Here is a 25977-nt window from a genome sequence, read left to right on the forward strand (position 1 = left end):
GGTATTCTGTACCAACTGGAGTCTCCAAGTTGATTTTGAAGGGGAGATCTTTGTAAAGTGTATTCCAGTTGTATAGTCTCGATATTACTGTGGCATGGATTCAAGTGTCCAGACTGGCCATGTCAGCACAGGGAACCATCTTCAGTAGTAGGAAGAAAGTGTTTTTTTGAAGATGCATTAACTACTCCAGCAGAAATGTTGGCTACAGTGTAACCCCAGGTATCTTAACTGGGTCAGCTGAAACCATCAGAACTCTGCCTTCCTAGCCAGCATTACTTCTGTCTTTCCAGGATTTTGTTTCAATTTGTTTACACTTAGCCACTTAACTGTCCCCTTGGTGACCCTATTTGGTTGGGACAGAGTCATAAAAATATTTTGAATTTTTAAAAAAATTAAAAGTACAGCATCCAGGCTGAAATTCAAGGCCTCTACCAACAGATTTGGATAAGAAAATATAGAGCTGGGAATTATCAGCATATTAATAACACCAGCCTGAAAGCTATGAATGATTTATCCTAAGAGTGCCAAATAAAAATTGAAGAGCATGGAGGATAGGATTTTTTCTCTGTGGGACCACGTAAGATAGGTCACATATAAATGGTAACTGGTCTCCAGCGTCAAATCTTTTGAGTCTGGGCTGTGGCAAGTGATTTAAATAAGTCCAGCACACATCATTGTAGTAATGCACCGCTGACCCAGCAGCACCGTGGTCGAGCGCTGGAACACCTACGCTCCTACGGCCTTCTGGTGCTTTCACACCCCCACTCCCTCATCCCCTATGAGTCCGCGGGTCATAGACTGTCTGGCTCAGTCACGGTAGCAGGGACAATGGTCTTGCCCCAGGTGAGGATTAGGCTCAGGCTACGCTCCTCTCCATACGTAGCCAGGTGAGATCATGCATCATGATGATCTCCGACCTCCATCTCCAGACTCCCTCCGTTCCTCCCCTTCTACGCCCGATAGGAATCACAATAAAAGGTGCCAGGAACCAGCCGCAGCGGGAGACTTCGCTAGAACCGCGGACCTCCAGCGCTCCATGCTGGCGATCTCACAGATGTTATCTCGGCGTCTCGTCGTTCTTAAACCCGCGTCAGGTGGAAACTTCAAGCTGGTGCGAAACCAGGGAATCCTCGAGACCTCCCGCCCTGCTCACGTGCGCCTGGGAAGGGCCTTGTTACCGAAAGTCCGCTGGATGAGCGTCCAGGGACCACCGTTTCCCGGTGCTCGCCCATCCGCTGGATCCCGGCGCATCAGGGACTTCGAGTCCTAGGACACTCGTCGACCGGAACACCGGTGAGTATGGGGCTTACCAAAGCGGGGGGCTTATGACAAACCGCGTTAACGAACTGGCGTTAAGCCGAAATGCGGCAGAGGTCTCCGTGAAGGGGCTATGGGTTGGGAGATTGAAGCTCAATGTCCATGGGTACCCAGAAGGGACATTGAATCTGGGACTGGAAAACATCGGCGCACTCTTAGCCTTTACAGAGCTCAGCGCCGATGTCACTACTGGCGATGGAGACAACAATGTTAGCATATGTAAGCCATCCCGGCCACCTGAACCTATGGCTCCTGCTGTAAGAGCCGCCCTCCTTTAGATGCTGCGCTTCGGCCCGGGGTTTTTCTATCGCTAAGGCCGGGCTTGTATGCCGCTCCACTCGCTCAGGTGCCATGACTCGGCCCTCCCCACTCCGCCGCTGACAAACCGCACCTCGTCAGCTTCCTGTGGCGGTTTAAACTGCTGAAGCCCGTACGTTCGAAGAAGCCTGACGGGAAGGCGGTGTCTGCATTTGGCAGTCGGCTGCAGATGGGGGGGGGGGGGGGGGTGTGGCACATGGCCTGGCTCCTCGCCAGTGGGCGTGGGGTCGCCAGCCTCCGTGAGGCATGCTGGGGCAATGGGAATACTTGGGATGGGCTTTGGAGACACTGGCGCCACGGAGCCTGCGGTGCGTCGGGAGGGTTCGCCATTGTGCCGGGCAGGCGCTCGGCCACTTGCAGCTTTCAGGCTCGTGCGCTTTCGGCTTCGTGTCGGTGTCTTTACCGGGCTGCCGTTGCTCGGGTAGGCTACGAAGTTTGTCAGACCCAGTGCATGACTGCACAGACCTCATATGCAGCTTACAAACTATAGGTTGCGTTAGGAAACCGGGAAAGCGCTTCAGAGGCAAGTGATGAGAGGAGACCCAAAGCAAGACTCTCATCACTTCCCATGAAGGGTACCAGAGCAATCAGGGCACTGAACAATTCTGTTTGACGACATGGCAAAGCAGACATGGTCTTCTGCTTACAAGCCTGGCCCTCGCCGCCTTCTCCACTCAGTGGCTCAGGATGGTGTGGCAACTGCGTGAACCGGACCTAGAGGCCAGCAGACGGGAGACTACAGCAGGTGGAGTGCCAGGAGGCAGGGCTGGGTGCCCGTGCAGAGCTTCGGAAGCATGGGAAGCAGCGATACCGGCCGGACCGGAGGCGCCAGCAGGCGACCGGGCACCGAAGGCTTGCGCCCGGCACGCTTCCACTGGCGGCATCTCATTCCGTACCCATCTTCAGATGCCGGTCCGCCGCAGCTTCCGGCTGACTGAAACATCCTACAGGAATAGCCAGGCGTGCACCTGAATTCTCGCCATGGCTGAGGTATTATCCATTCCCCAGGTATCCATTTCCGCACCGGGGACCCCGTCCATCTCCGGTCGGGCGACTTTGTCCGCGAAGACGCAGAGACCAGCTGCTTTGACGTCTCTGCCTATCGCGCTGCCTTTGCGAGCTGGCAGGCGACTGAAGCCTGGCAAACCAGCATGGCGCGGCTAACACCACCATCGCGGGGCCGGAAAGCACCCATGGGAAGCTTCATGGCTGCAGGAGCTGGCCGCAGGAGGATTGCATGTTTGGGCCTGGTACAGCGATGGCGACATCATCAGGACTGGCAGGCGGCATTCCGGTGGCGGCACCGCACTCTAGAAGTGGGAAACGAAACGCGAGGAGCTTAGGGCATCTCGCCACAGCTGCGGTCGGCAGGTTCGGTGAGCAGCTCACGGTCGCCCATCGTCTTGGACATCCATGTTAATCTGGGAAGAGACCTCGCAAACCCAGGTCAAAGCGACTAGTCTGGGACCGGATAAATCCATCCACGCAGATCACTAATCCCTGATTGCCTCGAATTGCCGAACTTCCGCCCGGAAGCCGTACCCCTCCCGTTCCTCCCTTCATTCTTCAACCAAAGGGTGGGAGGGAGACCCAGTGTGACTGGCCCTCCCTGGATTAAAATCTGGGCCCATCCTGGGTACGCAGCACTGCCCAGGATAGGCCCCAGGTTAAAAGGGCTACCCGCGCAAATTCACTCCACAAATGCAGTTTGGAAGCCTCCAGTGGTCGTAGTATTATAGCACCATCATCGCTAAGGCTTGGCGAAACCGCCCTTAAGAATTGGTTTCAGCGGCTTCCCAAGATAGTCGATTACAAAATTTTAGCACCATCCAGCCCCTCGTTGTAGCCACCAAGGTCCCGCGGTAAGGTACATTTCCCTTACGAGGAAACCCCCCCCCTCTGCATGTAGGTCCTCTGCGGCTAACCGCCTGAATGCCTTGTTCCCCTGGCGCACCCACATCCCACCCCAAAAGGCTCCAAAGCCCTTCGTGCTACTGATTAAGCATGCATACCCACAATTCCCCAGGGTCGCTACCCCCCCTGCCCTCCCTGTCAAATGGTACAGAAGGGGATGGCCCCAACAGAATGCATTAAAAGCAACCTTCAACTGCGCGGTCTACCAAAATAGCCTCACATTAAACTCTGCTCAAATAAAAACTCGTCTTGATCTCCGCCACCCGGCTGGGAGCCGAGCCTGGCGGGACCGGCCCTCCATAACCTGGGAAGGGGTGTGTTTCAGTCCTTATTCCTACAGGCTCCTGTGGATTCCGACTTCGCCATGGCCAGACCCGGCTAGCCGGAATGGCTGGCCAGGGCTCAACCCCATCAGAGATGGAACACATCTCTGAAGGTCCAGCCAAGCCCTCAAGCGGGAACGCCCGGCCTTCGGCCTTAGACGGTCCAAAGAGACCGGATGACCTGGGGGGAAGCGTCGAAGCAACCGCCAATGAAGCTCAAAGGCTGCTTTCGCTAAGCAAGGCCGCGAGACACCCGAGGAACCTCTGTGCCAGCTCTCTTTGCAATCATCACCGCCAACTTTCGGCGCATCCTTGCCTGCTTTCTGCTGCTGCCTCCTGCCGATGGCAATGCGGCCCACCCTGACGAGCTTTCGCAGACCAACATCACAGAACGGTTTGCTGCCGCTGCCAGCGTCTCATCTTTCTGCCTGGGCCGGTACCTGGGAGTCGGGTTTGCTAAGCTCCTGCCTGCTCCCGTTACAAAGAGCCTGGGAGACTTCCCTTGAGTCTGGTTTAGATCCCCTTCATAGATGCCTCATCCATCAAAGATTGTTCCGCGAAGCTGACTGGGGACCGATGGGTCCAATCCCCTCCCGGCCGGTAGCTCTCCTCCCTTATCGCAAGACTGTAAGTAATCGCGAGTCCAACACCTGGCTGCGCATGCATTCGGCGTGGCCAACCAAGGCCGACCCGGGCCCATTAGGTATTTCGACCAACTGGAACTATGCGCACATGGAGGACATTCCCCGTGCAGGAGCATCCATGCTCCCCTAAGGGCTGGTTCTGGACCTCGCGGAAAGAACTTTCAACTACATCCCAGCCGGCTCTCTACGGGGACCCTCTGCCTCAGCCGCCTCCCCATTGTTCTACCCCTCGGGCTCCGCCCAGGAGCCCAGGCACCCGCCGCCCGCCCGCCCAGCTCGCTCTGCCTTTCGTTTCCCTCCTGCGGGCGGCGCGGTTGCCACTCTCCACAGCGAAATCAGCCTCCCTGGTTTCAGGTAGAGTCTGGGCTGCTTCTTACAATGCTAAGACTATTGGCGAGCTGGCCTGTGCCCATACCCGAAGTCCATCAATTCTACCTCCACACGCTCTGGATGCCTAGCCTCCGAGCAACAGGAACTTTAGATCAAAGCGACCCTGAATATTCGTGCAGCTATTGAGTTACTTGTTGTTATTACATCACCAAGGTTGTGAGAATGTACATAATATGTGTTGTTTTAATCTCTATTAACTCTTTAATTGATTCATATGAAGGTCATTGAATTGCCAAAGAAGTTGTATCAGTCTAAAGTATGATGTATTGCCCCATTGGTGGTCAGCCCTCTGGAGCTGGCTGCCGGAGATGGTGGTGCTATCGTGCAGCTCCTGCATTGGTTTGATTATGCCTCATGCGTCGGGTCTTGTTTTTGTTCAGTATCTATGGCCCATATGGCGTGTGTAAGAAGCCCTACGACTTTCCCTGCCCTTAACCAGGTTCTAATGTTGCACAAGCTCAGTCCTTCGACCAGAGCAAGCGGAGGACAAAGCGTCCCCTAAATCGCCCCTCAGCATTTTCGGTACTCCTTCTAAAATGTAAGGAGATGTAGTAATGCACCGCTGACCCAGCAGCACCGTGGTCGGCGCTGGAACACCCTGCAGCTCCTGACCTTCTGGTGGCACCGCGCCCCACTCCTCATCCCTGAGTCCACGGGTCATGAACTGTCACAAACCAGTCACGGTATAGGGACAATGGTCTGCCCCCCAGGTGAGGGATTAGGCTCAGGCTCCCTCCGCCCGCATTGTAGGGTGAGATCATGCATCCTGTGATGATCTCGACCTCCGCTCTCGGAACTCCCTCCGTTCCTCCCTTCTACTTGATAGAATCACAATAAAGGTGCCAGGAACCAGCAAGCGGGAGATTCGCTAGGGTGGACCTCAGCTCCCGCTGCTGGCGATCTCCACCAGATGTTATCTCCGCGTCTCGTCTCGTTCTTGCACTGACCACGTGGGTCGACTTCACATCATGTGATTTTATTTGTGCCTCCAAATGCCTTAACAAGATGATGTTGCCACAGTATCAAAGGCTGCAGATAAATCCAATAGGAGCAACACAGGTTCATGACCTTTGCCTACATTTAGATGGAGATCATCAACTAAGGCCAACAGGGCCATCTCAGTCTCATAGCTTGGCTTGAAGCCAGCCAGAAAAGCAGATGAGTTATCCAAGAAGACCTGCAGTTGGTCTACTACTTCTGATTATTCTAATCAGTGTGTTAATTTCACTCTTAAATACCAAACAGTTTATATGCAGCTTCTGTGGTTTTGTTATTACCTGTCTGGCATAAATACAGTAAACTTGCACAATATTAAACTATTGATTCATTCTGAGTAAGAGTTACCAGTACAAATTAAATACATGAATCATAGAAATCAGAGAACTAAAAGAATTATTGGGTCTTCAATTTTCTGCCCTGTGGAGTTACACTAAGATTATTCCTTACAGTATATTTTCTAGAGCTATATTGTCAGTCCAGTTTCATACATTGCAAAAGATATGGCTTCCACTGCATCCCATGGGAAACTATTCCATAGTTTAAAAGAAAGCAGTCTTCAGTATCCTTTTCCCTTTATCCTGTCGTAAGTCACTGTTTTCCTTTATATCCCCAGCAGTCCCTCTTTCATTTCTGAATTTCACACTTTTGAAACATTGGGTTTATAAACATTCATCGTATTCCCCCACCACCACCTCAGCAAACCATAACCAATATTTACTTTTTAATCTATCCCTGTACATCTGACCCTACATGGTTTTTCTAATTCTTTCCTCATATCTCAGCCCTGAAATCAATTTTTTTTCCTTTCTCCATAGCTTTTCCAATTTTTATACATCCTTTCTATGGAGGTTCAGAAAGTATTACATTTCAAGTATAGCCTCCTCAGGAGCAGCAGTGGCGTAGTGGTTAAGAGCAGGTGTACTCTAATCTGGAGGAACTGGGTTTGATTCCCCCTCTGCCGCCTGAGCTGTAAGGAGGGTAAGGAGTTTGTAACCCCCTTTGAATTTCCTATAGGAGAGAAAGGGGGGATATAAATCCAGCTCTTCTTCTTCAGTCAGTCAGGGGGGGGAAATTCTATAGCAAGATACAATGATACATCCCAAAATTTCTTTTATATTGACATCTGACAGTCTTGTTTTGAATTTTGCCTCCCTTCAGCTGTACTCTTGTCTTCCTGTGTGAATTCTCACTCCCTTCATACTTAAGCACAGTTGAGACTTGTGTCAGCCCCTTCCATAGCCATTGTTTACACTAATTGAGATACACAGCTGAGATGTGTGATCAAGATACACATGAGTGGATTTTCAAACCCTGGTTAATATCCAGACTTGGTTTGTGTGAACTATGATTGAGATTGGTGCCAATATGAGCACAAGAAGGTACCAGAAAAGGAGTTGTGAGATCTTGCAGATCTTTTTGTGATTAGCAGTGTGTTACACTAGCCCCAAGATTTGTGCCAGTACGCAATCATATTATGAGGTACATCTCCAGATATGGCAATGTAATGTCATGAAGCAAAATAGCAAGTTGTATGATAGGCAGGTATGGAAGGTATGTCCAGTGCTTTTTTAGAGCTTGGATATTAGGTTGCATTTTTGCAAATAACTGACACTAAAATGTATGCAATTCAGACTTCTTGAAAGTTATGCCCTAAGTGGAGTAGTCTTGTTTCACAAGCACCAGTGGTTGGATAAATGATGGTGAAGAAGTCGTCTCAAGGTTAACAAGAAGACTTCTCAAGGTCTTCTCAAGAGTTTCTCTGGCATCCCGGCTGCTGGGAGAGAAGAGGAGCCAATGGCAGCCCCTCTTCCCAGCCCAGCAGCCGACTGCAGCCTGCGCCCAGCTCAGATCCCAGCTGGATCTGAGCTGGGCGCAGGCTGCAGCCACCTCCTTCCCACCTCCATCAGAAACCCCGCGGGGCCTCCGATAAAGGTGGGGAGGGCAAGCCAAGCTGCAGCCTGCGCCAGCATCGGAGCCTGCCAGGTCAGGCTCCGTGCCTCGTCAGACTTCCACCTCCCTCAGCCCGACTCTCTGGTCACGTGGGGGGGGGGGATTTTGTGCCTCCACGAGACTGGAATGGTTGCGCCCGAGGACATGGAGTACCCTAGGCAAATATGCCTCTGCAGACAGCCCAAGTATTAAAATGGAATCTCACAAATTCAATGCCAAATGTGGAGGAGAGGGATGTACACTGATATTAATTGTGAGAAAGAAGCACGTACTTAGGTGAGTGGTACAAGCACTTTTATTTGCACCTGGAGGAAATATTTGCCTGGATGTCACGTATGAGGAAATATTTCTCAGAATGTCACATGTGTATACACAATTTCCTAGATTACTCTCATGTGACAGAAAATGTGGGTCCCTGGGTCCTTTTCAAGGTTACATTTTTTTTTATTAGCGTAGATGAGAATATTTCACACAAGTCCAGGACATGTGATTAAAAAGACCAAGAACTTGGCAGGCTCTTTCATGAGTCTCAGTAGTCCAAGTTGCATGCATAATGTGAAGAACTAAACAGTTCCAGTATTCAGGTGTATTAATATTGTTCAATATGGCTGACATTTTATACTTTTTTTCTGCTTTAGTCAAAAAATTTCATTTGGAATATTAACTGTTTTTATTTTAGCAGGTTTATTCAAGTCAGTCTATAGACTTCATTAAATTTTTACAAGTTGGTGTTTCTGTTATAAATCTGCATTATCAATTCAGTGTTTTATTTCTACTGTAAATCACACATCATAAAACATTTTTCAGTTACAAAAGAAAGGATCCTTTACTGAATGTTGCAGCCCCCTCCTTTAAATCATGTAAAAGTTTGCTACAAATCCATGTTATAATTCTGAGAGGAGGTTTATAGCAAAATACTGACATTAAAAAGAAGCTGCAGGAGGTTTGCCTCCTAAGTTCCCACAACAATGTAATGATAGGGAGCTTAGAGGGAGGAAGGCCTGTAGTGTTGGTGATCCATCAAACTAAGTTCAATCTGTTAGTCATGTAGCTCAGTGTTCACTTGAACCTCCAGTTTTTGCTGTCTGCTGGGGCTGCAGAAACAGAACTTTGTCAAGCACCTGGTAAACAAGATTTGTTGTCTTGTAGACTGTGTTGAGCTCTGGGGTGGGGGTCACAGACTGTACAGACTGTGCCAGGGCATTTGCTATCTGAGTGTGGAAAAATTGAGCCCAACACCAAAACCCATCCTTTCCAGCCTTGCTACTTGTCATTTTCAGCCACAAAGTCTAAACATATATGTCTACATTTACTTACTTACCTCACCTTTTGTCAACTCTTTCTTGCCTCCACTGTCAAACAGTAGCCTATAAGTCTTCAAAACTGAGATTTGTTTCTCTTGTGTGATATTATGAAATGCCAGGAACTTTACTGGTCCTGTATAACTGATGAGTTTTCTGTAACTGCCTTATCATATGAAACATGTAACATAGCAGAATTCTTGAAATGTTTGTCTCCAGCAAGAGTTTCACTTCCTTAAGTGGAAGTCTAATATTGTCAGCTTTTTTATAACTAGGGCCATGACAACTGTAATATCTTAGCAAACAAAGCAACCATTCCCATCACAACAGTACAGTAAACTCCAGGCAAACAGGTATTTCATTTGTAATGATTGGCCTTCCTTTCTATTAGCTCCATTTTAAACAATGTTAATGCCCTGTGCTGTTTGAGGATTTTAAACACGGACTGTGCTTCAGCACATGAATCTGATAAAAGTGCATTAAAAATAAATTAGCCAGAGAGGCTAATTGCTCTCTCCTCTGGGAATCTGTGCAGGACTTGGCTATGCTGACAGTATTGCTGTAGATGGAAAACATAACATGTGCCACAGTCATTGCGGAGTTTAACACATCAAGACATTTGGTAGATTCTTTTTTTCCTAATACTATTTTTTGTACTGCCACACCACAACTGACCACACTTTTATCTTTCAGTGTAACAGGGTGTAGGCAGTGGTTGGATTCAGCAGCTTCGCACCACTTCAGCAGAAACAGTTGTTAAAATGGTTCTTGTAAACAACCAGTTGTTAAATTATTTGAATCCCACCACTGGGTATAGGTCAGGGCAGACAGATAAGGAACCTGGAGACTCCCTTGCCGTCTTCGGGCCCTTGCCGTCTTCGGGCCCTTGTTTGGCCCAGTTTTCCCTGCTCTCTGAAGCTGCTGTTGACAGAACCTTAGCTGCTGTTAGACCTACTACTTGTCCTCTGGATCCGTGCCCGTCCTGGCTTGTGAAAACCTGCCAGGCGGAGCTACGACCCCATCTGTTGAGTATAATCAATGGCTCCCTTGAGCAAGGAGTCTTCCCGGATGGGTTGAAGGAGGCAGTGGTCCGCCCACTCTTAAAAAGACCATCATTAGATCCGAGCGATCTGGCCAATTACCGCCCCGTCTAGAATCTCTTTTCGTTTCTAGGAAGGTAAGTGAGAGAGTGAGTGTTGGAGCAACTTCAAAGGGTTTCCTGGATGGCGCTTCGGCACGGCCCCTTCGAGTCCGGCTTCGATGCTGGGCGCCGGTGAGAGACTGTTCTCGTCGCTGTCACAGATACACTCCGTATTCAGCTTGGCGATGGATTCGCTGCTGGTGTTGTTAGATCTCACCGCGGCGTTTGGCGTCAGTCGACCACGATCTTTTGACCCGCAGCCTGGCTACCTCCGGAGTCACGGGGCACTTTGTCCTTCAATGGATTGTCTCGACTTTCTCCGGGGGGGGCGAGGTCAGCAAAGGGTAGAGATTAAGGGGATCAAGCCTCCCGGAAGTGCCAGCGCCATCACGGTGTACCCCAGGGGGCACTTTTATCCCCGCTGCTATTTAACTATCTATATGCGACCTCTTGCTCAGCTGAATTACGGAGTTTCGGACTGAGTTGTCATCATTATGCAGATGACACCCAGCTTCTTCTGTTAATGGAGGGGGGAGCAGCCGCCGCCCCTGTAGCTCTACAGCACTGTCTGGAAGTGATTCGCTGGTTAGTTCGCGGCAGAGCAGGTTAAAACTGAATCCATCGAGGCGGGAGATCACACTCTGGCTCGGCCGTGAAGGGGGGGGAGGGTCTTTCCAGCCGCCCGGTGTGGGAGGGGGCCACTTTGGCGCCCGACCCCCTCCGTTCGCAGCCTGGGGGGGTCCACCTGGATTTGTCTCTATCAATGCAGGAACCCAGGTGGCCCAGCCGCAACCGGAGCTGCGCACCCTCCGTCAGGCCCAGCGGCTGGGCGCCCTTCCTCTGGCGGACCTAGCCACTGTGATCCACGCATAGCGGTCACCTCCAGATTTAGACTATTGTAGCTTCGCTCTACAGCGGGCCAGCCCTTGCTAGTTTGATCGAGGAGATTAAAACTGGTCCAGCACGCAGCGGCAAGCGCCTGCTTACAGGCAAGCCACCTGCTGGAGCCACATATCCAGCCTATACTGCATCAGCTGCACTGGCTTCCGGTGGAATTCCGGATCACTTTCAAGGTGCTGGTGCTGACCTTTCAAAAGACCTTACGCGGTCTGGGACCGTCATTATCACCGGGACCGCATCACCCCATACGTCCCTGCACGGCCTCTTCGATCAGTGGAGGCCAATCTACCTAATTAGTCCCTGGCCCCTCGGCGATCTGACTGGCCTCCCACCACGGGCCAGAGGTGCACAGCTCCTGGCCCCGGCCTGGGTAGAGCAGCTCTCCCTCCAACTGTCCGGGCCCTACGGAGTCCTCGGTGAGTTCTGCAGGGCCTGTAGCTGACGGAGCCTGTTCCAGCGGGCCTTGGGAGGGAACCAGCCGTTGATGGTGCCCCTTTGCCCCCGGCTCTGATACCGGGGTCAGTTGTCATCTTAGACTCGCCACTCCTCCCTTTTGGAAGGGGGAGGAGTTTTTTAGATCGGAATATGGGATACTGTTTCCCCCTTTAGGGAAGGGACAGAATAACAATAGCAGATTGCTGAACGCCATCTATTTTACTGTAGTTTATTATATTATTGGAAATATCTTATGGTTTTCGCTGCTTTTAAATGTTTTAATTGCTTATATTGTCTTTTTAATGTTGTACACCGCCCAGAGCCCCTTGGGGATGGGGCGGTATATAAGTTCAAAAAATAAATAAATAAAAAAAATAACCTGGCATAGATGAAAAAACTCCAGTCTAGCCACATTTGATTTTTTTTCAAGACTGGACAGACCACTTCCTCTTTCAATTCCCCTGGAAAAACTCCTGTACTCAAGGACAGATTTTTAATGTCTCTCAAGTGGGCTTGCAAACCACCACTGCTGGCTTCCAACAGCTATGACAGGCACAGATCCAAGAGGCACATGGTAGGCTTCACAGCCACCAGCATCCCGTCAACATCGACCTGGGAGAGTTCGTTGAATTGGTCCCATATTAGACTTACTGCTCACCGCTCTGAGCCCTCCAAGTGAGAGCAGTTTATTAAATCAAAATTAAAGATGGCCAAGAGACCTCTCAATTTTGGCAGAAAGGTCCTGGTGGAGCAGCAAGATTTTATCTGCAAAAAAAAGTTCAAAAATCCCTCACAGATAATGGCTGAGTCCCTACAATTTGTTGATCCCTCTGTGAGGTTAATCAGTGACCTAATTACCCTAAATAATTATGCTGGGCGAGTTCTTGCAGACACAGTGGAGGCCAAATAGAAATCCTTCTTCAGTCTTTCGTGCCACCTCTTATGTTTTAATTGACTTTCTATAAGATGTTTGTGCTGCCTTGTTACAAGATTTCTGCCAAATGTGCTCGAGTCATCTCAGTTCTCACTTCTTCCTCCATCATGCCCAAGTGTTCCAGGAGCCAGATTGGAGCAGGGATGGAGAGGAGGTTGGAGTGTGGCCTTGTTGATGGGGACAGTGAGGTAGCCAGTCCTTCATCAGCTCTCTTAACCAGTTGTTGGGATGCCAGTCCTTCATCAGCCCTCTTAACCAGTTGTTGGGATGCCAGTCCTTCATCAGCCCTCTTAACCAGTTGTTGGGAGGCATCAGATCCCACAGAGCATTTGGAAACCAATTGAATCCATAAATCTCGATGGACAAGCATAAATCCACTTTCCACCTATACAGGGAGGGGCTGGGGTACTCAGGGGGTCCTTCAGACCATGGCACTGAATCTACTAAAATCGGACCAATGTCCATCCTCATGCCAAAGATCAAATTCAGTATGTGGCCTGCCTGATATGTTGGACCAAATACAAATTTTGAGAGTCCTAGTGTTGCTATGGAGGACACCATGTCCGCACCATTTCCACATTGTCCACAAAGACATTGAAGTCCTCCATGACTATAAGCCTAGGGAACTCCAAGGCCCAAGCAACTCAGCAGGGTATCTGTTGATGTTTTAGGTGGTCGGTACACTAGCCAAAGAGCGAGAATCTCTTCAGTATTCCTCGCCAATACAATCAATACCTGGGATCTTTGGCATGGGGAGTGCCCTAAAGGAGAAAAACTCCCAGATGAGTAACTTCTCCCTCAGCCCTTTGTGCATGACTGTTGGAAGAATGAGAACCCTGGAGGGGCTAATTCTTTTAAAAGGAAGGGAAATTATGCAGTATGTTTTTGAATTGTAACTACATTTCTAAATATCTGGTTTGATACTCATCTTTGAGAGACAGTTTGTCAGGTAGCTTTGAAAGTCTAAGAAAAAAGAAAAAAAGAATAACTGTTGAAGCCTGGAGGCCATTGTTCGCGCTTGTTTATTCTCTCTCATTTGCCCTCTCTTTTGCGCTCTCTCTCTCTCTCTCTTTCATATCCTGCTCAAGATAGTAGAAGTGGTACATGGTAACATCATTTGGGGAGCTATCTATATGAAATCCCAATGAAAAATTTTCTGCACTGTTATATGAGACTGCTATATTTTGCTCAGACAATTCATCCTTCTGAGGGAGGGGGGGGGGAATGGTGAGAAGGGCTGCTGACATTCTGCAATCACTGAATCCTCCCTAAGCATTATATGGTGCAATCCTAAGTAGATATAGTGTTCTAAACCCATTGATCTCAGTGGATTTAGAAGGATGTAACTGCATAAGATTGAGCTGTTAATTGTATATATCGATACTTTTTTGTAGTTTTGCCAGTATGGAGAGTGAAGATGTTCAGCAGAGAGAAAATATTATACTTGAGCCAATGAGCCCTGCCACTTCCTCATTTTTTGCCCTTTGTCAGTTTCTTCTTTGCCTAGACCAGTGCTGAAGTGATGGTGACCCATGCAAAATGAAATTAATTAAAGAGAAAATGGTGGGGTTTGGTAACAGAAGAAGCTGATACAAGACCATGATTCTGCAATGGCTAGGATATCTTAAGCAAGGAGTTTCCAGACATACTCTCCTGCAAATAATGCCCCTTTGCACTTATACAGAAAAATCAATACTAGCATATCTGCTTCAGTTAACTCCTGTGCATTCAGAAATCAACACTGACAAAACTTCGTTCATAACAGGCATGAACACAGCTTGTTATCAGGCTTGTACACAAAACAGGAAGCCTGGCATTTCATTCCAAGACCCTGGCAATGCACTGGTGCCGTTAGCGGATGCCCTCTGACTGTTCTGTAGAGAGGAAAGAACTGATGCAAATGTTCAACAGCTTGTAAGGAGAGGAAGGCATGGAGTTTGTAAGCCACTTTGAGACTCCTTACAGTAGAGGAAAGCAGGGTATAAAATTAATTATTATTCTTCAGTCCATCTACAACACTCCCATACTCCGTAGCTGATTCCACACAGGTAACTGTGGTACACCTTCCAATACTCCTCTCAGTAAGAGTTCAGGTCCTGGTTTGTGTAAAGCATGGGAACACCAGTCTTTTGCAAGGGAAGGCTAATTCAAGCAGTGGGGTTACAACAAAGGTACATACAATTGCTCTGTCACTAAGGCAATCCCATCATTTATATCCCTCCCACTACCTTACTGGGGGAAAGCACAGGTAGGAAATGGAGGCATGGATTCAGTTCCCAGTAAGTGGGATGTTGGCCAAAAACTAAAACTCATATTTTGTTCAACAACAATAACCAGAGGCCAGAATAGAAGTCAATTGTGATCCGTTCTTTAACCACTCTCAGGAACAAGATACAACATAGGGTATTAGGCATCTCAAAGACACCCTGCTGTCCACACAAGACATGAAGCAGTGCAGGGAAGATTGCAGAGACAGTCATGGTGCAGTGGAAAGGTATAGGGGAATATATACCTAAGGCAACTGGTGAGTTTCCATATGGAAAGAGTTCTGGGGCAGTCTACCTGGATGCCCATGCAAAACTGCAGTTTTGCCCTGTTGAGAATCTTAATACATGATGAGCCTTCTGTACTGATTGTCTGCCCCATGATTTGGGCTAATTAACCTTCATACACCATCTCCATCTTTCAGTCAGGGGCTCAGTACTACTACCCTGTTTCTCTGAAAATAAGACATCCCCTGAGAATAAGACGTAGTAGAGGTTTTGCTGAAGTGCTATATATAAAACATCCCCCGAAAGTAAGGCGTAGCAAAGTTTTTGTTTGGAAGCATGCCTGTCGAACAGAACACCAGAGCATGCAGCTGTGGAGTAGAAAAATAAGACATCCCCTGAAAATAAGACATAGCACATCTTTGGGAGCAAAAATTAATATAAGACACTGTCTTATTTTTGGAGAAACACGGTACCCACTCCGATTTGCCAGAGTGATCTTTGTGCTGCCTACATGAGTTATCAGACACCAGCAGTGATATGAGAATGTGCGCAACCTGAAGATCTTTCCCTCCTCTTTACAAGAACATACCTGTGTCCCCTTGGACAACTTGGATTGGAACAAGAGAACTGCCTACCTCACAGCAGGGCAGCAACGTCCTTACTGGTCACTGCAACTTCAGCAAGTTTGGCATTATACTGGGTCCTGCCATGAGGAGTGAATATCTGACCAGAGACAAAAGAGATACAAGGGTACTAGTGAAACATTACAGAGCAAGTAACTGGAAGCATTCTGCAAGTGGTGGTGCTGTACCACCCCACCTCCCCAGGTCCCCTTATGCTGGACTGTTCCTTTTAGGGGACACACACAATCACTGAAACAACTCCCTTGTGGAGAGTTGCAGAAGAACTACATTCCCAGTGTCTGCTAGGGCTACTCTATGAGACTCTGGTTCTGCAAGGCAGTAGGCACCATGGGTGTTTGTTCAATTTCAACAATCTTTATTGGCATAATAGGGTGTTTGGCCAGTAGAAGTACAGATCAGAGAGGGGTGACTGGTACATTCCCTGAACACTGTTTTGCAAATAGCTAAGCAGAGCTGTGAGTAGACTGGTTGCTAGGAATGCTTGAAACTCTATGGAGGCATCCAAAAATGCTTAACCCCTATATCCTCCTAGAGATGCTATGTGGCTTCAGATATTTACTAAAACCGAAACTGCAATTTCAGTTGTCACATGCTGGACCGTCTTTGTTTTAGACTGCTCCATTTGGGTCCTAGTGTCTTTCTAACAGAACTAGGAAACATTTGTAAGTCAATTTCGAACTGTGCTTGAGGATACATCTGGCACCAGACAGTATGGAATATTTAAATTCTCTGTACCTTTTTTGCCATTTTATAGCTTTTCTACTTTTTTAAAAAATGCCGTATGCATTTCTGATTTGCCTTTTATATTAGTTTTTCTTTACGTTTTGGAAGGCCCGTTTCCTTACGGCCCATAAGCGGCTGACCTGGGGCCACAAGTGGTAAAGCGCCGCCCCAGACCGCCCGTTCGCACTCCGCTTCCCTTCCCCCAGGGCGGCGTCAGGCCGCCCTAAACAACAACCCTTTAAAGGGTTGTTGTTGGGGAGAAAGCGTCTTCCAGCTTGACGCGGTCGCGAACTGGCCTTCGCCGCCGGGAAGGCGCTGTCTCCCTCCTCCGTCCGACTCCACGATGTCCCTCGTGCGTCGCCCGCAGCCCAGCGTGCAGCCCCCGCCCACACTGGCTCCTCCGACTTCTCCAGGGGTGGGAGGGGCAGCGATGGCGGGGCTTAGACAACCAGCAAGCGGCTGGCTGGGCCTCGTAGTCGGACGGAAAAGCTTGAAGAAGCTGGCTCCATGCGAAGAACCACCTCTCCCTCTGGCCCGGCCTCTGCTTGAAGCCTGCTGGCACGCTTGCGTGCTGGCGGAGCTTCCATACGCCACCTAGGAACTCTTGCCCGGCGTGGGGAAGCGCTGAGGCTGGCACGTGCTGAAGCTTGACCTTAGAGAAAATCAAACTGTTTTCTCTGTACAATCTATGGATTACATTTGCCAGGTTGGTGGCCTCTTAATATTGGGAGATATTATTGTGTCTAAAGAACCAGAGTTAGGTTTTCTAGATACCTGAAATCTAGATGGTGGCGTCATATGACGATTAAAAAAAAAGGATTTGGGCTCTTGGTTAACGACAGGAGAGATGGTTAACCTGTTTCCAATAAAGCACTCTACTTGTCCTGGAGGCTGCTCCTTATAAACAGCAAGCAACCCATATCTGAGTGCCTTTCAATCAGTTTTCAGTACAACCAGATATGTTTATGCATAGAAATGTTTGTGTTTCACATGATACTTATAAATACATGTAAGTGTACCTTCAGAATAATTCATTCCAAGTCGGTGGTTACCTCTTTGATTTCTTCTTCAGCTTTCTTAAGAAAGAAAGTTACAGAAGGCAAAAGGCCTTGTAAAATATTCTATTCTATATGTCTAAAAATTTTCATACAACTGTGCTTGAAATGACACAAACTATGCAGTGTGCCCGAAAGACTGTTATAATGTAGACAACTTTATCCTGGGTAGCAGTGCTTCTTTGCTTCCGCTCCCCAAAATAAAGGAGCAAGAAACAGTATGAAGATTTCTCTTTGAATTGACTGTGGGATGCTCAAAGCCGCTGAGTTTTTTTAGTGACAGCTGTTGCTGTTGGAAAGATGAAAGTACTTGGCCCAAGAGTCTGTTTATGTGTTTGAGCAGAGAAAGCAATATTCGTTGCAAGGAGCTCTGAGACAGACAGAGTCTGAGAATGAGAGAGTGAGAGATAATTATCTAAATTATGTTCAGGCTATTATTGAAGATGAATATAGTTAAAATGTAATTAAATATGACGGGCTCACAGGATGCAAGCATGGCTTTGGAATGCTAATCATCAATTACAGCTCTCCTTAGGGGACTCAGGCAGAATGAGAAAGTTGGGAGGGGACGGCTGAGGTGAGATATGGAGTATTAAATAACATACCTTGGGGTTGTAACAGTTTCTTTTAAGAGATGAAGCTATGGCACCAGGGGACTTCTGCCAACCAAGCAGCATGCACTATTGGCTTTCAGCTTAAGGACCCTCATGTAATGCCTGAGCTTTGGGTAGTGGTCCCTGGTCCTTTCTTCAAGATGTAAGCCTCAGCTGGAAGTAATGATTATGTTTTCCAATTATAATGCCTATGTGTTTGTGTACGTACTGATAGTATACGTCTCAGTCATCTCGTTGTACATCATGGGGCCCACAGTTCTTGCTGGGACTTCTTGGCCTTACCGAAAAACAACTGATCACCATAGGAAAATTAGTTCTTTTTCTAGCTGTCATTCATGTTGTGGTGCCAAAATAAAGAAAGATTAGCTTCCACTGCATGTTTCCGAAGGAGGCTGGGTGAATTGTAAAGTGTAGAAACAAGGCTACTTGTAGAAGGAACAGGGCCATGGCTTTGCATAGAGAAGGGCCAGAGTCTGATCTCTGGCATTTCCAATTGAAAGGGACAGTTAGGCCTTTTGTCTGAGCAGCTGCCAGTCACAGTGGACAAAGAGACCTTGATAGACCAGTACAGTGAATCAGTATGAGGAAACTGCATGTGTTCAGGATCCCATGTAAACATGTCTGGTTTCTCTCCACCTTCTACCCACTTGGTCTATATTTTCCCTGAACCTACTGCACGGAATCTTTTTTTAAAAAATTCACCCATCCACCAGGATACACTCTCCATGCATAGATGTGTCAAAGGTTTCTCAGTGTGAATTGGAATTTTTCCATTATGTCCACCTCCAGCTTTGGAAAGTTACACAAAGAGGGTGGGGGGGGGGGAGATATAATCTGTATTAGTTAGTACAGTTAGTACAGGTTGGGGTCACATCTTTTGTAATTAATGGTGCAATCCTAAACAGAGTTATACTTTTCTATGTCCATTGAAGTCAATGGGCTTAGAAGGCTGTAGCTCTGTTTAGGATGCCATTAGGCAATAACCCTCAGCAGGTCTACTAAACACCATGCTCAGGATTATTCACTGTCGCTTCCTACCAGGTGTTGTTAATATTGCTGTGTTAGATTTGCAACACTAACAGTGCAATTCTAAGGAAAGTTACTCCAATCTAAGCCCATTCATTTCAGTGGACTGAGACTGGAGTAACTCTCCTGAGAATTGCACTGTAAATGGAAATGGAGGAAGCTTATATTTAATGCAATTCTATACATTAAATGCAAAACCCAGTTCTGTTTTCTGTGAAGCCAAGAAGCCTCTATTGTGCTTTTTTTAAAGAGATAAGACTGATAAACTGTTCCCATTCCCATAATCTTTAGTTGAGTTCCATCATTGAATGGTGTGAAATAAAAAAGTTAATGACCTAAATATTTATCTGTGAAGTAATGAAACTGTATACTACTTAGCATTTCCAAAATGTCAAAAACAAATAAACAGTATTCTGCAAGCTGTTTTAAACTAGCATATACCTGCAGTTTAGATGATTTTGAAAATATATATGTATGACTGAAACCACAAGAATTCACTCTTTTCACAGCAAGAATATAACATTTAGAACTGGGATTTTATTTATGTCTAAAATGTCATATGAAGATATACTGGTCAGGATGCACTGAGCTTTATATATCTAGGCTAATGAAAACATTACTAGAGTCAAATCATCAAGATATAGATGAAAGGCAGGAAGAGACCATAGAACCTGTTTTTATGGGTAATATCACTGGCAGAAGAATTATGGAAATATTTGCCTATGGTTCTTGATCTTATAAATGAAAAGAACAGGCCATTATGTGACATGTTTCCAAATAGTGCCTTTCCTTTGAATGTACCTTTGCCATGTGAATATGTATTTCTAAGAGCAAGTCATTAATAGCCTCATCCAAATTGGGCAGGTGGGTGAGACAGTATCACCCCATTGCCACTCTGCCCTCTCCAAAGGGCTTCCCCAGAATGTGGAAAGCCAAGAACAACAATAGCAAAATCAGGGCAACAGTCCCCACAGGGTATAACAGAGATACCGGTAGCAATCACCTGTAGTAGTCCTATATCTGCGAGGCCAGATCCATCAGCAGTGGGGGCTAGATGGGCAGTGGAAACCAACTAAGGTTGGTTCCACCCCCTCACCTGCCCCTGGAATTTCTCCAGCCGTGTCCGCGCAACTTTCTGTGCCAGTGAGCCTAGGGAAGGTTGGGTGCCATGGAGCCATGCGGCTCCCATTCACCTGAGTAAGTCACCCCTCCCCAGCACATTTGCCCCTTGTGCCAGCTCCAGGGGTTGGTTCCCCCCTCCCCTCGATTGGGCTACAAAAACTATTCTATGAATGTGCAATATAGCAGTAGCCTTCAGCCTTAATCATTCTCAGAACCTAACTTTAATTTCAATATGCAACATGGGAGATCCCGTTTAAATTATTTTCTTCCTCCTTTTCTCTCTAAAATGAGAAGATTTAAAGGAGTGCTGCATGGCTCTTGCACCTTTACCATTTGTGTAGAATAAGAACTTTGAGTCAGTGCAGCACACCCGGTGAGGCTAGAGAATAGCTGTCCTTTTTAATATCACCAGCACCCCATTATTATTAAATGTATTTTATTATGTTTTCCTCACATGTTGTTAGGATGTATATGGTTTTCCCCATCCAAGCATTGGTCAGACACAGAGCAATGTAACCACACCATGTTCCTCAGGACATTTACTGACCAACAACATGCAGACAGATGAGAACACTATATAACCCCTGTAAATAAATTTTTAAAAGCATAAAGGCCGCCGTTCTTTTCTCCATCTGGTAGTTCTCGGTCACTCTGGTGCCCCTCCCCCCCTCCCCCCCGGCCGCCTTTAAGGCAAAATCTCAACAAAAAGTATTACTGTTGCACAGCTTACATAAGATCAGGGCATGTCCCTCCCACTTGTCTTGACCCACCAGTTGAAGACTAATTTTGCTCAGTGTTTTTTATACAATTTTTGAGGTGTTCACATTTCTGGGGTACTTATATTTATTAGTTTGGCTGTATGTCACCAATAGTAATCCTGTGGAAAGTTGATTCAGAATTGTATAAACCAACAAGCTACATATATTAAAATGTGACAGGAAAATGGTCCAAATGTGTTTTTTTCTAATTTATAACATCAATGAAATTTGGTCTGACTGTTCTGAACACTCATTGCTGCTCTGGCTTGTTTTTCAGATCTTGGCAAGTTATAAGTTTTGACAGACAACCAGCATCTTTTATCAGAATCGTTGGAACTCACAACACAGCTAATGAGGTAATGTAAGAGAGAAAGGTTTGCTGTATTATTGATACAGGGATAGGTTTTATCTCTCACAATTTTCTTTATTTGGGGATGCCAAAGGTTAATGTGTTTCTTTTTTTGAGATAACCTAGTTTTTAAAAAGGAAGGGTTTTTTAGGTGGATAAATGGGGAAATTATTAATATCTCTTCACACCCAAGTATACAAATGTGTCATTACAATATTTGTATTGCCTTTACTATATAATATAGTTTAATGTTGCTCATGAGCATTGTTAAAAGTGATCAGATGATTCTAATCCATTGAAATGACAATGTGGATCTATAAATGTGGAAAATGCAATTAACACTTTATTTTCCAAAATGTTATATGTAGAGATCAGGAAGCCAGTCAGTTATTGATTTGCTTTGCAGTGTGGTCTTTTAATTGTTGATCTATTATATGTGTATTTTTTTCTCTGGAAGGTAAGCAGTCTTTCTTCAGGACATGATATACACGAGGCTGCTCCATTTCATGCTCAACACCATCCTGTGAGGTAGTTTGACAGATAATGACTAGTCGTAGATCACTCAAATTGCCATTGACTTAGGGTAGTTAGGATCTTGGGAATCCCTAGAATGACAGGCCCATGAGGGGACACCAGGAGAAGTCCCAGTAGGCTGATGGCTTAAGAATCTGCTACCCCAGCACCAAGCAAGTTACAGCCTCGTCCTGTAGTCCTTACCCCAAGTTGGGCAGGGAAGGAGGCACACAGCCCTGCCATGGACCAAGCAGTAAAGCCCAGAGAAACTGTGTGTAATGCAGGGCTGGCAATGTAGACTCTTTCTCCCTCCCGCCCTTCTTTGGGAAGGCAAGGCCTTTTTGCAAGTTTTTTTCTTCTCACTTTGCCCCTGCACAGAAGTGCAGTCAGTTCAAAAATGTCAGTGTATGAATGGCTTGCAGCCTTTCAGAATAGTTCTTCCAGGCTGAATTCTATAAGGTATAGTCCTGTTTCCCAGCCAGTTTTTACATTATTTGCATAATATGTAATCTCTGATGTAGGCTAAGGCACAAATCTTATTTATCCTATATCTTGACTTTTTTACTTACGTGCTCTTTGATTTTATGGAAGAATTCAGGATGTATGGGTTGGATCCAGCATCTTATGCAAAGCCTGCTGGACCCATATGGAGTGATAGCTATGCAGGTTTGTGAAGAAAGGATAAGGAGCAAAAATTTCTTCCTCCTCTTTGTTCCATCAGCATACCATCACTGACATAAGAAGAGGAAGGACAATTTTTGCTTCTTCGCTACTGGAGCTGTCGCATCATTCTGGTCCTATGATTCCCAAAATCTGATGTTCTGGTGTCAGAAGGGGAGAGGGAAATGGATATCTGTGTCTATCAGAACCTTCTGCTGCAAGGGGGAGGAGAGAGGGGGGACCACCTCTATATCTTTGCTGGATTGTATCCTATGAATTTAGTTTAGCGTACTTTGTAGATTTTCTGTGGTGTGTTTGTAGTTACTGTCAGCTAATATTTTACTTCACTGTGTTTGCTATCTTATTTACACTTCAAAGGCTACAGACATCCCTGTCAATGTTGTTTTGTTAAACTAAGTGGACAGAGACAAAAAGAGAAAAAACTGAAGTGAATCTGTAACAGTAGCTTGAGCAAACTGCCCGGACACACACCTAAGATTCCTGTCAGCCTTACTCTTACTGCCACTTCTTGGGTTTACTGACAGCTCTGGGAGGGGATTTTTACTTTTCCCACCAAACTTGACTCCTCTTACCAGGATGAATTGGGGCCCCTTAAATGACTCTTGAGGCGCATAAACATGCAAACAAAGGTGAAACATTTATTTAAAGAATTACAAGAAAATAAGTTACAGAAATAATTAAACTTTTCTTTTTCTCTGGCAGGAATATTTTACTAAGCACTTTAGTTGTTTCAGATATTCTATTATAGTTTCCAAACAGTTCTCTGGCTCAGTTTTTAACAATCCTACCAAATTTCCTACACAAGGAAAATCTTTCCTTCACAGAACTTAACAGTTATTTAAATATCCAACTCCTTTCACCAAAGAGAGGCACATAGGGCTTCCCAGAGCAGGTTCTGGGGTATTCTACCTGAAAACCCACTCCTGACTCGGTTAACTTAATTACACACAACTTCAGAGACTTCACTGTGCCATATCTAGGTGCTTCCTCCGCAGAGACCTACAAACAAGCCCTGTGATTTCAGTATTGCCCTTGTGATGTTGTTTCCCTAAGACCTTGTCACAGGTTCCACATTCAGCCTGGCCTTCCTGATCCTTCACTAAAACCCGGCTATCCAGCCTCTTGAGAACCAAACTTCCCCTTTTTCTCTCTCTTCCTCTTTTTGTCTCACACCCAGCCTCTGGCCTTTTAAGCAGCTGCCCTGCCAGCCAGTCAATCAGGTGGAGCTCCGAGTTAACTCCTTAAATTCCTTTTTCTCTGGCAGAACTGCACTTTAAAATTAACCCTTAATCATCAGTCTGTCACAGAATCCATGGACTAGAAAGCCCAATTTGTATAAAAGTTCTCTCTCTGTGTGTGTGTGTCTCTCTCACCCTAACCCTCCCCCACATATATAGTTTTTAATGTAATAATGTTGCTGAGTTTTCACTAGAAATGCCTTAGAAAGTGCAGCCAAGATCTTGATGTAGGCTAGCATATTTATAGCCCTGTCAGTCACATTTGATGATCTTTTTTCTGAAAGGGAGCTGCTATATTTTACTCCTGTAAAAAAGTGAATAATGTCATATCACGAAATAAATAATAGCGCTATTAAAGTAGAAGCCACAAATGCAAGTTGGTAAATTATTCATCCTTTTAAACTGTCTAAATGCATGTGAGTTCCTTCCCCTTCCCCTCCCCAACAGATAACCAAGGAAGCACTTTAACCTGTTGGAATCTTATATGGGAACAGATTAATGTCTCTGAAGGCAGTAATATTGCATGTTCATGCATATATATATATATATATGGCAGTAAATTGGACTTTGGGATAGTATTAACCATTCATTGTTTGACTCTCAACAAGCATTTGTAGTGGTTTCTTGGGTTGAAAAAGAATTTTAAAATTACACATTTTAAAATGTAAACTTTTGAATTTCATCAGTTCTTGTCACTGCTAAGGGGTTACTGAATGACAAATATTCTTCCCATTGTGCTTATTCTGGGATTTTTCCCCCTTTTTGTTTTTCCCTACTAAATGTTTACTTGCTCAGATACAGTATGTGTCTACATTTACAGTTTGTGGTAATTAGAATAATGGTAATAATCAGAATAGATAGACTGTGTTCTGCTTGAAAGTCAGCATCGTGTCTCTAGTAGTGATCATTATCAAATGCTTCTGTAAATATGCAAGAAATCGTGTAGTAGACAAGTAAAGGATAGCCTGCTGCTAGAAAAATTGTTCTCTTAATCCCCATTTAGTGGTGAAATTAAGCCCTAATGGCCTTTTGAATGATATGTTAGGATTGCCAATGTTTTAGAAAAGCTGCATATGCTTCAGAAATATAATTAGAATTTGTTTTAAGTAGTGCAGTGTTCTGTAGATTGTATAAATTTATCACAAATAATGCACAATATTCTTGTTCCAGATGGGATCATAAGGATACCTTTTGAATGTTACAGCTGGATCATGAGAATTACTTCTCCATAGGTTTATTCATGACATCATCTTGGAAGTCATACAATTATTGTTGTAGAGAGGATGTTCTAGAGCAGTGTTGTTTTCCTCGTAGTCCCATTGCAACAGTGGGTACCTTTCCTAGCACCCAGTGTTTTTAGAAAGTGGGTGGAGACAAGTGGGGGGGGTTTCCCAGCAGGGCTTCTGATTGGCCCATGAAGGTCTAATTGGTTGTGCATATTTTAAGATGGTGCTTTGGCAGCAGCTGCCACCACAGCACAACAAGCTTCACTGTTATGAGTGAAAGAAAACTGCAGATATGTAAGAAAATATTTTAAATAATATGTTTATATGAAAAGGCATCCTGTTAAAACAAACGTATGCCTGAAATGCTAGCGAGTTCCTGTTAAAGTTATTCATACCTCAGTCCCTGACAATTAAGATAGAAACAGAGTTGAAGAAAATAGAAACCCTACTATAAACCAAACCTTCCAAAAATATATCCAACAAAATTAAAATAATAAAAAACCAATTAGACAAGATTAGAACCTATGAAATTACAAAAAAAAACCCCTCACCTTCATCAAACAGAGATCATTTTTCTTGGCAAACAAGGTGGGGAAATGGCTCACAGCTAGACTGAGGGAAGCAAAGGAAAAAATGTTATTTCCAAAATTAAATATAAAGATAAAATAATACATAACGCAGAAGAAATAGCACAAATACTGGTCAAGTATTACCAAAATTTATAAAAACAAAAGTGAATAAAAGTGATATTCAAACTTACCTCACAACATGCAACATACCTAAGATCCCTACAAATCTGGTCGACCAATTAAATAAAAAAATAATAGACACGGAACTTAAAGAGATAATTAAAAATCTGAGGAATAACAAAGCTCCAAGTCCGGATGGTTCACCTCTGCTTATTACAGAATCTTTGAACCTCACTTAAAACCCCATCTTCTAACAGTAATAAATGGAATATTGGAAGGTA

General features: G+C 45.6%; 1 protein-coding gene across 2 annotated transcripts in view; it reads left to right on the forward strand.

The window, feature by feature from the left end:
* The window catches only part of BTBD9 (BTB domain containing 9), a 213735-nt gene that overhangs the window by 177333 nt on the left and 10425 nt on the right, over positions 1 to 25977 (forward strand). For both annotated transcript variants that reach the window (XR_007246302.1, XM_048518360.1), the window contains one exon: positions 21278 to 21356. Coding sequence is in view for 1 of the 2 variants with exons in the window: in XM_048518360.1 (XP_048374317.1) it covers positions 21278 to 21356 (79 nt within the window). In the remaining variant the exon portion in view is untranslated. The remainder of the gene's footprint in view (positions 1 to 21277; positions 21357 to 25977) is intronic.

This window comes from Sphaerodactylus townsendi, linkage group LG01 (assembly GCF_021028975.2).
Source record: "Sphaerodactylus townsendi isolate TG3544 linkage group LG01, MPM_Stown_v2.3, whole genome shotgun sequence".
Taxonomy (NCBI): domain Eukaryota; kingdom Metazoa; phylum Chordata; class Lepidosauria; order Squamata; family Sphaerodactylidae; genus Sphaerodactylus; species Sphaerodactylus townsendi.